General features: G+C 47.6%; 6 protein-coding genes across 6 annotated transcripts; 2 read left to right on the top strand and 4 right to left on the bottom strand.

Moving 5' to 3' along the window:
• Positions 1 to 11: 11 nt before the first annotated feature.
• On the bottom strand, positions 12 to 2,561 carry N7533_010915 (uncharacterized protein; the record flags this gene model as incomplete). The annotated part of the gene is made up of 2 exons (XM_057107565.1): positions 12 to 1,732; positions 1,799 to 2,561. The coding sequence occupies 2 exons, from the start codon at positions 2,559 to 2,561 to the stop codon at positions 12 to 14; spliced, it is 2,484 nt and encodes an 827-aa protein (XP_056954943.1).
• Positions 2,562 to 3,801: 1,240 nt separating this feature from the next.
• Positions 3,802 to 4,566, top strand: N7533_010916 (uncharacterized protein; the record flags this gene model as incomplete). Its single annotated transcript, XM_057107566.1, has 1 exon — positions 3,802 to 4,566. The coding sequence occupies one exon, from the start codon at positions 3,802 to 3,804 to the stop codon at positions 4,564 to 4,566; it is 765 nt and encodes a 254-aa protein (XP_056954944.1).
• Positions 4,567 to 4,618: 52 nt separating this feature from the next.
• Positions 4,619 to 5,035, bottom strand: N7533_010917 (Zn(2)-C6 fungal-type DNA-binding domain-containing protein; the record flags this gene model as incomplete). Its single annotated transcript, XM_057107567.1, has 1 exon — positions 4,619 to 5,035. One exon carries the CDS (start codon positions 5,033 to 5,035, stop codon positions 4,619 to 4,621), a length of 417 nt encoding a protein of 138 aa, XP_056954945.1.
• A 1,567-nt stretch (positions 5,036 to 6,602) lies between these two features.
• N7533_010918 (glycosyl hydrolase family 79 C-terminal domain-containing protein) lies at positions 6,603 to 8,369 on the bottom strand (the record flags this gene model as incomplete). Its single annotated transcript, XM_057107568.1, has 5 exons — positions 6,603 to 7,121; positions 7,181 to 7,377; positions 7,432 to 7,484; positions 7,543 to 8,043; positions 8,104 to 8,369. 5 exons carry the CDS (start codon positions 8,367 to 8,369, stop codon positions 6,603 to 6,605), a joined length of 1,536 nt encoding a protein of 511 aa, XP_056954946.1.
• An 877-nt stretch (positions 8,370 to 9,246) lies between these two features.
• N7533_010919 (uncharacterized protein) lies at positions 9,247 to 11,179 on the bottom strand (the record flags this gene model as incomplete). The annotated part of the gene is made up of 2 exons (XM_057107569.1): positions 9,247 to 9,714; positions 9,788 to 11,179. The coding sequence occupies 2 exons, from the start codon at positions 11,177 to 11,179 to the stop codon at positions 9,247 to 9,249; spliced, it is 1,860 nt and encodes a 619-aa protein (XP_056954947.1).
• Positions 11,180 to 11,788: 609 nt separating this feature from the next.
• Positions 11,789 to 13,209, top strand: N7533_010920 (M20 family metallopeptidase; the record flags this gene model as incomplete). The annotated part of the gene is made up of 4 exons (XM_057107570.1): positions 11,789 to 11,881; positions 11,937 to 12,739; positions 12,797 to 12,936; positions 12,995 to 13,209. The coding sequence occupies 4 exons, from the start codon at positions 11,789 to 11,791 to the stop codon at positions 13,207 to 13,209; spliced, it is 1,251 nt and encodes a 416-aa protein (XP_056954948.1).
• Between the last annotated feature and the right edge of the window lie 429 nt (positions 13,210 to 13,638).

A 13,638-nucleotide genomic window follows, 5' to 3' on the forward strand; every position in this document is an offset into this window, starting at 1 on the left:
CTCCTCAGTGATTAATAAAACTTCGCGAGGAACGATCCTCGCTTCGAGACGCGCCGGAATTCATTGACGGCAGGGCTCACAGGCTTCAAAGAGCCATCGTCCAGTTCCATCTGTTCAACGGCCCGGTATGCGGTAGATTGTCCACTGCCATATGCACTTTTACCATCCGCCTTGGCGCGGATATAGTAGTGTGCATCATCTTCCTCCATGCCAATAAACCAACGTTCTTTCAGCTGTCGACCTACGGGTCCACCGCCACAGGCGCCTTGAAGCCTCGCACTATGTGGACTGTTCATAGCCAGAGCGAACAGGTTCTGCGGCTCGGTGAAGTCTGTGATTTGATGGCCACGTGCTTCGAGGATCATAAAGCCAAAACAGATGAGGCTTGTGATGAAGCAGAAAACTAGAATGACGTAAAACACGCCTTGCCAGCGCTCTGTACCACCGGAAGCGTAGCCGATGACTTGGACCGAGGCCTTGAAGTATTGGTAGACAGGATCAGGAAGGATGTTTTCGTACACGGTGTAGTTCCAATTCTGAACAAAGGGGGTCTCCTGTGTGCTGAGAATAAGAGTACTACCAGCCATTACAGCAAGGGCTTCTCCGATAGAAGGGAAGTGCTGACTAAGGGAGTATGTGTTTGAAGACTCGTCGTAAGATGGCATCATTTGCATCAAAAGGCGTGCGTTACTGGCTGCACCGTTTGTGATCCCCGCCCCGAGACTGAGGGAACTGGCCCATGTCGATGCGATGTTTTTCCAGTCACCCTCCCATTTACCTTCAATAAACTCTGGGTGATCAACACTGTATTGGTATTTATTGTTGGGGTCCTCGCAGTGAGAGGTTAGACGAGCGCTGGTGGTTGTAGTGTTATAGCGCGTGGAGCATAAGCCAGTCAGTTTAGCGCGGATTGAACACATCACATAGGGCGGATGAGAGACGCTTGGCTTTCCCAGCAAGAAAATTGACTCCTCGGGCCAGGTGCTAGTTATGTTAAGGATAGTGTTGTTGACTTCTGGTAATTTGCCGAAAATAGGAGGGCGCCGATTATACTTCTCGCCAAAGCTGAAGATGTCATCAACCACTGTACTATTTCGCCATGAAGGCGTGCGGAGAATTATCTCAGATGGACTGTTCATCCAGCTTGTTGCGTTAAAGTCATCAGAGTCAGGCCATTCGCTGTAGACTATAGGTGATAGCTCTGACTTATTCATTCCCACACACAGTACGTTGACTGCTGGTGACGGGACCATGGCTTCGAGGTTGAATTTTCCTTCGCCCGACGTGCCTTTCGGTTGCTGGATATTATTTTTGGCATCGATAACAGCACCTGGAATACCACCATGAGGCATTGCCATAGTAATATTGTTAATCATGCGGCCGTGCTTGCTGGAAAGCTTTTCGGTGTTTTTGACTTCAATCCAGCTTCCAATAATTGTTGTGTTATCCCAAATCGAGCCACTGGGTTTCCGGCGCTGGTAAAGATTTTCGGATGTCCTGTTGTCGCCCTGTACCAAATCACTCCATTCTGTAATCCATTGCTGGTAGTTATGATATGCTGAACCAGCATGTTCAATCTGGAGACATGTGGTGTTGCGATCTACGGGATCCATTTCCAGCGGGATTGGAGTTTGACAGACCGAGGCGATGTAGAAGGTGTTGGCAAAACTAGAACGGACTGTCCCCGTCAGGACTCGGTCTTCATGTGGACCCATCAAGAGCGTTGGTGATACTAACATAGGAATTAGTCTTGATCCAAGGAATTGTTTATAAGAACATAGACAGACAATCAACTCACCCAAAGCTTCTGCAGCAGTTGTGTAGAGCATGGCAACAAATGTAGCAACCAACGCGATAGTACCAAGTATTGTTAATCCCGAGTATCGCAACGTCTCCCAGTGCACAATCATCGATCCGGGCTGCATAATCCACGCGCGCATACTCATGTCGGCGATGCTGATCCCTCGCGAATCCCTTGTCAACGCTCGGCGGCTCAAGACCTGGCCCAAAAAAGCGACGCAAATGGTGACATAGGCCAATTCGATGGTTTTAGCAAAGAAGGCACACAACAGGTTTGCGGTGGATGGGGCCAGCGCCTGCTTGTTATTGATGATATCCCACCGAGGTTTCCAGAACGCGATAATGAGATAGATTCCAGAAAATACGGTTGCATAGAAAGCGAGAATGAGAACTGTGATCGGGACCCATGACAAACGACGCTGGAGAATCGTTTTGTGACTAGGGCAGTTGGGCGAGTGAGGGATGGCTGGTGTTTCGGGCGTTTTCAAGAAACCTGGGGTGTCCGCCTGGCTATCTGCACTCGAGACGGAATCTCGCCTCGATCTACCAGCAGGTAGGGTCTCCCCCGATGGATTGGTGATTCCCAGACCGACATCGCGGAAGACTTCATTAGAGAAAGTGCGCGAAGGAGAAGGGATGTGGTGATAGTCGAGACTTGGCGATTCGGAGCGGCCAAGTGGATTCCAGGAGCGAGCAGGGCGAGCATTAACAAGATCTTCTTCTGGCAGCAGGGAGTGCTGAGATTCTCGCGATTCAGCCATTCTGGCGCTCGCGCAATGGAGATGGAAATTGTTAACGAAGCATGAAGAGAGTCGCCGGCCTTAAATCGGAGCTCTAGGCCATCATGCTGTTTAAAAATAGGAGCGGCCTTGCAGAGTGGAGGAAGAGGGAGGCCCCTCGTGCTTATTTTCTGCGGCTGATTCTCTGCGGGAACGGAGCTGGAGTCCCAATTCTAGGGTACTAAGGTGGAGCTAGTTCTTAGGCTCGGAGTTGAGGTGGTCCTCATTTGTTCGACCAAATTGAACTGTGGAGCCTCAGGGACGCGAATGGATCTTTGAGATGATCAGGTCTCCACTGTAGCGCTGCCATTGGGTCGTAAGCAACGGTTTGGCCAGGGTCTGGTCTTGTCTCTTCCACGCGATTGCAGGTGGGCGTCGTGGGCGTGCATGGCGGTGCAGAGGGTGCGAACCTTTACTTCCTTTTCTGGCGAGAATAGGGCCGATCGGACCGGCAATTGGTGGGATTGGTAAGATTGGTGGGGGGGGGACAAGATGAGATGAGGTCAAGGATGAGTTGGGGTGGGGGCGGAAAGAGTGGGCAGATGACCAGATGACCGTGACAGCCCTAGTCGGCATGCTCTGTGCTCTGCATGCTCTGTGCTCTGCATACTCTGTACTCTCTACATCGAGGGTATATACATCATTACGGGGACTCTGGTCAGAGGCTTGTACTATGTACGGATAAGTACACAAACTATTGTAAATGACTTGGCCTATGCGGTCTGGTTCCAAATTTGTGAGCAATTATCTTTGGCGATCTTTCAGTCAGACACTGATCGGCATATTGAACTTGACATATCCAAGTCTCCACTGGCTCCAGAACTGGCTGTGTTCTCCGTAATAGTGTACGGATTCTTCACACTGGCATAGTACTTTCAAGTTCACGATTAGCCTTTGTCGGGCTCGATGTCGGAATTGAATTTTTAGCTCGCGACGTCACCGATCTTGCCCAAGGTGACTCCTGGTTACTCACTCATGCAATGAGGAGCGTGCCTTTCATCATCGCTCGAAATCGTATTGGTTCTTCATATGTATAGACACGTCATACATTCCGGTGGGCCTGACTCCTCCAGCGAATGGCCCCATCGCGCTATTGTTGGAGGCTCTGCTCAGTCTTGTATAGCGCTCGAAAATGCGTTCCATATGGCCTAGACGCACGGAACTTTCCAGATAAGTACAATTGCGGCGGGCAATTTTTCCATTGCTTTCCATTATCCTTGTTATGGCGTCTATTCAGCTCAAGTTTACTTTGCAGGCCCCACCTAATGTCAAGACAATCCATCTCGTCGGGTCTTGGGACAATTACTCTCGACAGCACCGACTTCATAGCGAAGGCCAAGAAGGTTTATGGTCCGGAGAACTCCGTTCTCCTCTCTCGGTATTGCAACCTGGTCATCGCTACGGGTACTACTATATCATGGATGGTTACCAAATCAGTCATGATGAAGCCCCAATCAACAGAAAGCTAGAGTTCTTCGATATCCCGAGCGACCTGCTGAAACCTGACCCGTACAATCTTTCCCAGAGAAGCGGGAAATTTGCCATTCCCCCTTGTGTTTCGTCAACTGAGATTAAGCATCCCCAGCCATCCAAGCCGTTCGACCCAAACTTAATCTACAAAGATGACTTCGCACCTAACACGAATCGTCTTAGCTGCGGAACTGCGGGCTCGTCTTTGTCCGATGGAGGTGCGAGCAGCTACTCTGAGAACTCCCATAGATCTTCCGGTACATCAAACTACTCGGATTCCTCAAATTCGACCTTGCCCCCTTTGCAATCGCCTACCCAGCATAATCTGCGCCAATGCCACTGTGACCGTTACGGAATTACACGAACGGGCGACCGTGTCAAATTGAATTGTGGCGGTAGTCGCTGCGAATACCTCGCCGTGGCCGATGATTCCGACTGTTCCGAGTCTGCGGCAAATGGAGGTAGGGACAACATTTCAAGCAAGGATATGCATCGCTGGGGAGTCATCTTTCAATGAAGGAAGCCCAAAGCCCGTGAAAGCAATTTTTGAGAGATCCTCCCCCTAGAAGCTATGCCCCCTCGGACATTTGGCGTACCATATTCATTGGCCATTCTGTATATTGACTCCATTCAGGACCAAGATATTCGTGGATGGCGTTTATCTCCCGAACAGGAGTCCGCTCGATAATCCAACAATTTTTGACGCTCGAAGAAATAGCGATCAGATGGGCCAAGATTGCGAGAGACCGTGGTCGCAGCATGGTCAACAACTGCACGAACCGGGGCTTGATATAAGCAGGGAAAAACACGACTCTACTGGCCAAAACATTTGGATGCTCCCCAGATTCTCTGGCAATATCGGCTGCGGCAATGAAACATACCGCGTCAGTATAAACTTGCCAGTCTTCGTCGGAAACTGTGTCATGAAACAGGCGCAAGAGATATGGAAAGTACTGCATGTTTGCTTCAGAACGCAGTCCTGACATGTCGAAATTGCCCGAAGTACAGTTGCTTTTCGAATAGGAATTGAAACAAATTTCAAACTTTCCAAGCTGGATAGCCGATAAGAGAACTGTATGAGCCCCTTGGTTCATCTTCATCCAAGAGAGTGGAGGTCCGTAAGGATCCAAAGATCGATTTCTCAGATCTGATATTGCATCGGTAGAGAGGAGTATTGCGGTGTATGCAGTTTGAGCAGCGGATTCAGATTTCATGTCGCGTATAGATTGGCGGTGCTGTTTCAAAGCCGACCCGAGATAATGAGCCCTGTGTATTAATAACTCCTGTTTCGATAGCGGGAAGTCTTGGTTGGTTGTTGTGATGTATGAGATTGTTAGAGAGAACATCGCGTGGAGAAGGGGCTCGTGGTCGATGGCCAGTTGTGGGATATCATTGATCCATTTTTGCCGATTCTCCAAGAGAAATGAACCGGGCAGGGTATGCGAAACCTTGGTCACAAATAGTTGTAGGAGGCGAAGCTCCAATAGACGGCGGGCTTGGGTTTCTGCAAGTGGCAGAGCAGCTCGCGCGGAACGGTGGCCTGCGGAGCCGCTCTGACCGCCAAGCTCAGTAGATGAGGGAGATTCGAAACGCAATATTTCATCAGATGAAGCATCATATTCACACTCTACCTGATGGCGCGAACACGCCCCCTGTGATTACTATTAGCTTTCGCCCTTCCGGAATCAATCAATAGATGACAGACGCAAGTAGGCCTAGTCTCATCGCACTGCAATCTTGATTAGTGACGCATTTCAGCCTTGTCAAGTTGTAAATCACCTTGACGCGTCGAGCTTTGCAACGAGTACATCCAGCCTTTGACTTTTTGTGATATAGCCGTGGCATAGAGGATGGCCAGTGAGAATAATTGGCACGGGGGTAATCATCTGGGTATGTAGATTCCACGTTTAGGCTGCGCTTCTTTTTTCTCTTAAGTACGATCGGGAATAAAGGGGTGAATGAAACCGTGATTCGTTGTCGAGTCTGCCTTCGCTATTTGTCATCTCATATATGCCCTCATTTTCATCCAATCGACTAATCGCCCACTCCGCCTTGGCGCAGCTGGATGGCGCACTAGCTCGGCACGGACATTTACTGACAGAAATCAAACTTACGTCTGCTGAATTTGAGCTGGATATCTATGCATATACTAATTGATACGCAAACCTACTCGCGGTAAGGCATTATGGTACGACTAGTATCTGGTCTCGACGATCGATATCTAAATAAAGCTACTAGTAGTACTAGTACATGAATTGTCATCGGCTTGATTGTTAGAAAAATGATTGTTAGAAAAAGCCCACAAACTCGAATAAGATCGTGGAAGAAATTGCGAAGGATATAGCATAACTGTAAAAATATTGTATGGCTGCTAAATTATCTATGTGAAATACATCTCAGAATTCGAACGAGGCAAATTCAAATTCATTCTACGCTTCAAACAAGTAAATAATTCCAGAGTGACTAGGATAATTTATAATGTCTTAAACTGACCTGGGGAAATTCAAGTTAGGTTGAGATTCTGATTCTAACATCAGTGACCCCGTGATATCATCAAAGAATAGTCAAGATAGCCGCCGAAGAGTCCGGGATATCGATTGAGACTGTGCCGCCACGAACCTCTGCCGTCTCTTTCTTCGAGTGAACAGTCACCGGTTTTCCACGCTTAAGATTATAGTCATAAGAGATACCCGCAAAGGTCACGCCACTGGTTGAATCGCTTCCAGGAGCGATCATTCGTTCGACTTTCACATGATGATTTCTTCCAGGGACTTGGAACTGGTATTTCCGGCTCGGTCGACCGCTTGAAGTGGTCTCGTTGAAAGCCTTCATGTTCACGACAACAATCTTCGACAGCTTCTCTCCATCATAAATTCCATATGCAGCCTCAGTATCCTTCTTCAAAGGAATATTGACCACTCGGGAATTTTCAGCATGCCCCAAAGCTGCAGCGACCATGATCTGACCATAATAAGGAGGCCTTGTGGCTGGGGCTTCTCCTTTGCTAAGAATGGGCTGCCATGAAGCATATCGGTAGTTTAGACCTTGGTGCAGATGTAAACGCTTAATATTCTGTGCCATCTGTCAGTGCTATTCAGATTAGAATCTAGGTGCCGTCGAAATCATCTTACATTTGCTGCGGCCCAAAGGGAAAAATCGACCATCCATAGGGCATCGCCAAAAACGTTAGTTTCTCCGTTTCGTCCCTGACCCGCAATTGAATTCATTTCGCCTAGGGTGTAGAGATGACCCAGATATGCAAGATCTTTAGATCGAGTAATCTGAGGCGCTAAATTTTCGATGATGCTGGTGTGGTTCATGAGAGTTTCTGAATCTATTAGCATACTATTAATTAAGTTTTCCGAGGTTTAAAGGGTCATACTCTGAAGATCATCAGCTCCGTTACTACTGGGATCGAGATTGGCACCCATATAACTATACAACGCCATTGGTGAGTCGATGCATTGCTGTGACAAGAAGTAAGAGGACTCACTTGTGAAAAGAAATTTCCTTGGTCAAGTTCTTGTCATCGTATCCAAGGTTATAAAGCTCTTGCACAGTCCAACCATTTGTTTGGACGGAATCCATCAAGACGAAGCTGGGTGCCATGAAACCCGGGAAAGGACCTGGGCAAGCTTTTTGAACAACGGATTTGACCACTGAAGCCTTGTGATTCCATTCGTGGACATAGTCCAGCAGTGAGTAGCTGGCCGATCTGTAACTACCTGGAGCGAAATTCCATTCGTTTCCCAATTCGAAAAGATGTAGCTGCGGTCCAATTGCAGTACAGGCTTCTATGGCGGCATCCTGAAGCTGATTGATCGAATGATTCTGGTTAAGATTTAAGCCGTGCAAAAACTTGACTGGACCAAGTGTATGGTAAGATTCAAAGAATGTTGGACCATAATTGATTTGGATAGGTTGATCATCATCTGGATGCTCGTATATAAGCTGGATGTTATCCTCCTGTTCGGGAAAGTAGTCCGAATGATCTCTGTCATGATTATTATCAGTCGCGATGTGAGGAATCCATGCAACTGGCTTGGAAACTCACTGAGAAGTTCCCCCAACTCTGACAAGTGGATATACCCCAGTGAAGTCCTTAAAGTTCTCTAACAAGTTCTTGGAGAAATTGTTAGGGTGAGATTTGTTCCCAGCATAGTCTGGAAAGAAAGCAAATTCAATTGAAAAGGACTGCAGATCTCTGGGGACGTATTCGGCGCCGCTGTGTGGTCTCGGTATGACTATCGACTCGCGGTTGATTCCATGACAACGACCGAGGAATACGGTCATGCCGATCAACGGAAAGAAAGACAGCATCTTTGCCAAATAATATTTGATTTACTGTGAATGAAAATCAAATGTGAGATTCTAGTTATGTCGAAATTTGTTTATTTATGTTATTCTTCGTCGGCTATTCACCATCACCGGCCTTTGAAAAAGCTCCTAGGATGAGTATAGGCTCTCTTGGTTTGGGGTAACTGGTCACTCATAATTACCCTTGGGATACAGGGAAAACGATTCTAGAAGATTTCTCCACCTTCCAGGAGTTATTTCGTTCATTGAGTTATTCTAGTACTAGAATAGATTCACTAATCAAAATGCTGCTATGGATACTAGTACCTATACTACCACGTAAAGCTGAGAAGAAACCTACAATGACATAGCCGATATTCATAAGCCGATTTCCCCGCCTGGGTAAGTCTTTTCAAACTTGTGAGCATGGGAGCGGATGGGCCCTGTTGATCCCCGGAATTGACCTCCACATCCCATGAAATCCCCCCACTTCCCCGACATACCCCACAAATTACCAACTCGGAATATCCCGCTGTGTATCTAGCGGGGTGATGTTCATTTATATACAGCATATTAATTTATGAGCCACGTATAATTAAAGTTTACTCGCGGAAACACTCCGTCCACCAACCGGAATTTCCGCTCCCACTTGCCATGCAGACAATGTTGTTTCGGCAAATGCCGAAATCAGCTGCCTTGATGAACTGACTTTCCTCGGAGTAGAGATTGGCTTGTTTGCGTGCTTGGGGAATTTTGGGACGAAATATTTACATATTGAGTCCCCTGTGTCGTATCGCTGTCAATTATAATTTATTCGAGAAGCTACATATGTCATTGAATTTCCTAATGTGCCCCGGAACTTGATGAGGTTGCTGATTTGATTATCATTTCTTCATTAATTTTACCCATGCGAGGAACTCAGGGCAAGATCCTCTCTATTATATACATAGGCCTGACCCCCTTGAATAATCTCATCGAAGCGTTTGCTGATGCGGGTATAATTCTGACCATATCGACCCAATTCACGCAATCGAATAGCCACCCAGTCCTGATAAATTTGGTCTGGAGTTGCAATGCCAGCAAGGAATAATGGCCAGGCAATTCGGACCATGAGACGAGGTCGACTGCGATGGAGTTTCAGGCTTAGCTCAAGAACCTGGGATACAGCCGTTTGGAGGGAAATGAGATTGTTGCGAGCTTGCGTCGCTGGGTACTTGTTAAGGATATCTTGGAAGCAGAGATGAAAGAAGACAACAGTGCTGTAGAAAGTGATGGCAGACCAATACACGGTCTCCATTACTCGACGGTTATCACCAATAGATTCACATGAGGGTGCTGCCCTAGCGGTGGTCAAAACTGTGTCATATTCCTGTGTGGCCCAGTTAGCTCAATTTCCGTATGAGGCAGGATCAGTTGCATGTATATTTCCTTCTCCCACTCACCATAGATATCGTGTTTATCTCATCGACGATCTTTTGATAGGCCGTTTCAACTCCGGACTCGACTTCGTTGGGCACACCCTGTTTGAATAGCTCGGTGACTTTAAACTGTGCAACATGGCTTCGATGGTATAGGGTGAGACCGGGAAGGTTCTCCATATCATCCAATTGCGCAGACAGGGGGTATTTGTCGCCCCAGAATCTGGCAGGAGACTGCCTACTTATTCGGTAAAGCTCTGGAAGAGAAATCTGCGTTGCACTCTCACTCTGGGCTTCCAAGAAAAATTGAAAGATATCAGTATCCAGTCTTGTCGTGGCAGGTCCGAAGAAAAGAGCCGCAGGAGTAAAAAAGTATAGTGTCCAAAGCAGAAAAAGAGGCACTGATGTGCAGCGAAGTCCTTGCAAAGAATCCGGAATTGATGTGGCAGCATCAGAAGTCTTTTCGGTGCTTACTTCGTCTGAAGGCATCGGCTGGATATCAACATGTCTCTTTCGCACAGTGTTTTCACCATTCGATATTATTGCTGCTGTAGCCGAGCCCCCGGTCCCTTGACCCTGAGAATCGTCCTCGGGGGCTTGAAGCAAAGGTACAACATGGTTGTGCAGCAGACTTTCAATACCACGGATGTGGATGTTAATTGCAGTCGCTCCGTTACCAAATCGATTTTCGTAGTCAATCATGAGCCACAGTGTAATGAATATAGCTTCTATCTTCTGTGGTGATATGACATCTTGTTTAAGTGCATGGCGCAGACTTGAAAGGGCGCGACCGTAATGCATACGTCCATCCAATTCATGATTTTCAGTGATCAGGGTTGGTATAGACGAAGCCTCTTGGTCATGAAGCCGGGAACGATGAATTTCGCGTGCAGTGCTAGCCAGAATCATACTCATTACCATTGGCTCTTTCACGCCAATCTTATGATAGGCGTAAGACACTGTGGACCATGGCCAATGTTTTCCCAACATCACAACAAGTGTCGAGTTTTGAAGATAACCGAGACAGTCCCGGTCAAATGCAGACAGAGTGAGTGAATTAGCAGCTTGTACAGTTTTGTTATTTCCCACAACGCTGAGATCACGCGCGGGCATCAAAGGCGCATTGCGCGAGGTAAATGCCGATTGAACATGTGGCATGGACGGCGTTCGAACCATCTGACTAGCATTTTTGGAACCCTGGGTAGTCTCATTTGCAAGGCCATTGTCTAATGCAGTCGCGGAGGCAGATGAGGCGGGCTTTGACTTGCGTGGAATGGGCCCACCCCTCCACTCGCATCGGATACCGGCGACAACGCAACGTTTACAATGTGGTTCTTCCTGGCCTTGGATCGACTGCTTTTCCTCATCACATTTCACCTTGCGGATGCGGCACGTTCGACAACCTGTGTAGTACATATGTCAGTCCCGTAATTGACGCAATGGTCTAAATTGCCAGGGTGGTAGATCCCTACCCGTCTTGGAACGCGTTTTTCCAGGCCTGTGCATATTGAGAGATGTTGAGAACTGCCCCAAAGACCCATTCAGGATCCATCTGGTCCTACTCAGGGTCTTAGCCGCGCCACTAAAGACCTCAAATCTGGGGGTCACACAGATTGTAGGGGGCCTATGGCGAGCAGAGAATAGTTACTCGGCAAGAAGAAATATGTTGAGGGGAAAAGTGGAGGCCGGGGAAGCGTGAGGGCCTTATCTGCCGAGCGGAGAGATCTCCTTGGCTGGCTCGATTCTCTGGTTCCTAAGGGTTAGCCACCGCCAAAACGATAAGAGTCGTCCCGACTGGTGAATGCCGATTGGCTGCATCGGCAAGCATCGCTTTAACCTAATCTAGCAGTGCCATGCGTCGCCCAAAGAGCATAAGCTTCTTTTTTGTCATGGATGGAACCTTGGGATTTGCCGGATTACCGTGAATGCCGATATAAATGTCCTATTTAATCATCAAAACTCCATGATGAAATACATCAAACGCCTCGCAATCCTGTGGCTCCACTTAACGCCAAATTACACAATATGCATGTCCCTGAATCTCAGAGAGAATTTCTCGATAAGGTGCAGGAAGTTCTTGGTCGATATGATGCTCAGTTGAAGGATATCAATCACAAGGTGGGTTGTCAAATAGAATTATCCAGCATTTTTCCCCCTAACTAATATTGAACAGATCTGGTCTAATCCCGAACTGGCATATGAGGAGTACAAGGCTCATGATCATATCTGCGAGCTGTTTGACAGTCTCAAGGACAATGGTTATCAGGTGCGCCGTAAAGCATTTGGCTTGGAGACTGCACTCGAAGTGGATTATATCCACGGAGACGGAGGTCGTGTTGTTGCATTCAACGCGGAATACGATGCTCTCCCTGGTATCGGCCATGCTTGTGGCCACAATCTGATCGCGACTAGCTCCATCGCAGCCTTTATTGCAACCTGCGAATCCATGAAAGCTCAAGCATCTTCCATTTCTGGATTCACGGTCCGTCTGCTTGGGACCCCAGCTGAGGAGTCTGGCGGCGGTAAAGTTAAGCTCATCGAGGCCGGCGCCTATAAGGGCGTGGATGCGTGTCTAATGGTTCATCCTGTTCCGATGATACCAGGAAAGCCGGATCTTCATTGCATGGCTACAGTCCAGGAAGGGGGTTTTCTCGCCAATGATAAGGTCAAGGTGACGTTTACTGGAAAGCCAGCCCACGCCGCGGCTGCTCCCTGGGAGGGTATCAATGCTTTGGATGCAGTAGTCTCGGCATACGTGAACATATCAATGCTTCGACAACAGATTTTGCCGAGCCAGAAGGTGCACGGTGTCATTGTCAATGGAGGCGATCGACCAAACGTGATTCCCATGACTGCTACTGTGGACTACTATATTCGGTCGCCCACAATCAAGACCCTCAAACCACTCACCGAGAAGGTCATTAAGTGTTTTGAGGCTGCTGCCACCGCTACCGGATGCAAGGTTGATTACAGCTGGTATGTGAAAAATCACCCCATTAGACGATTGAATGGTGACTCATGGTGCATATTTAGGGGTATTTCATATGCTGATCTCAAAACCAACGTTCCAATTTGTGAGAGCTATGTCTCAGCAATGAGGTCAATGGGGTATCATACTATCTTTGATAACTCCGACCAAAAGGGAGCGCTTGCAGGTGGATCTACTGATATGGGTGCGTTTCTATGTTTCCACGTGCAGAATATGGAGTAAATCACTGACTTTAGGCTTAGGAAACGTTTCCTACGAGGTTCCTGGATTCCATGGAATGTTCTGCATCCCAAGCGATGGCGTAAATCATACCCCCGAGTTTACTAATGGGGCTGGATCACCAGAAGGTCATCAGAGAGCAATTGCCTGCGCGGCAGGAATGGCTGTAGTGGCTTGTCAGGTTCTGGTAGACGATAAATTTGCCGAGCAAGTGAAGGAAAACTTCCAGCGCCAGTAATATTAGAGACGTTTGTCAAATACAAATCATTAGGTAGAAAGGATATAGAAGTCTTGGTCTGAAAAATAATGGCTCGTTTGCTCAGGATAGTCACTGAAAATGTCGACAGTAGTCCATTCGTGCCCCCACTCTTGTTATCTGGGGAAATATAACCTAGATTGATCAAAAAACCAATCAGGGAAGACGAAAACAATGCGCGGACCATTCTATTTCACCCTCAGAGTAATACTAACCCTTTTCTCGGGGATCTAGGTTGCCAAGCCTCGTCTAGCTTGCCGATCCAACCAATTGTCCGCAATGCAGTGATACTTCGCTCTGATTTCCTTTATCTAGGCCTGAGATATTGCGGGGTTGAATCTCCCATGTCTTTACAGAAACCTAGCTTGTATTTGATAACCTTGGAACTCGGCAGTCATGCGACAATTGAGA

The sequence above is a fragment of the Penicillium manginii genome, assembly GCF_028828005.1.
Source record: "Penicillium manginii strain IBT 31320 chromosome Unknown utg000008l:1.0-3226943.0:1.0-3228205.0, whole genome shotgun sequence".
In the NCBI taxonomy this organism is placed as follows: Eukaryota; Fungi; Ascomycota; class Eurotiomycetes; order Eurotiales; family Aspergillaceae; genus Penicillium; species Penicillium manginii.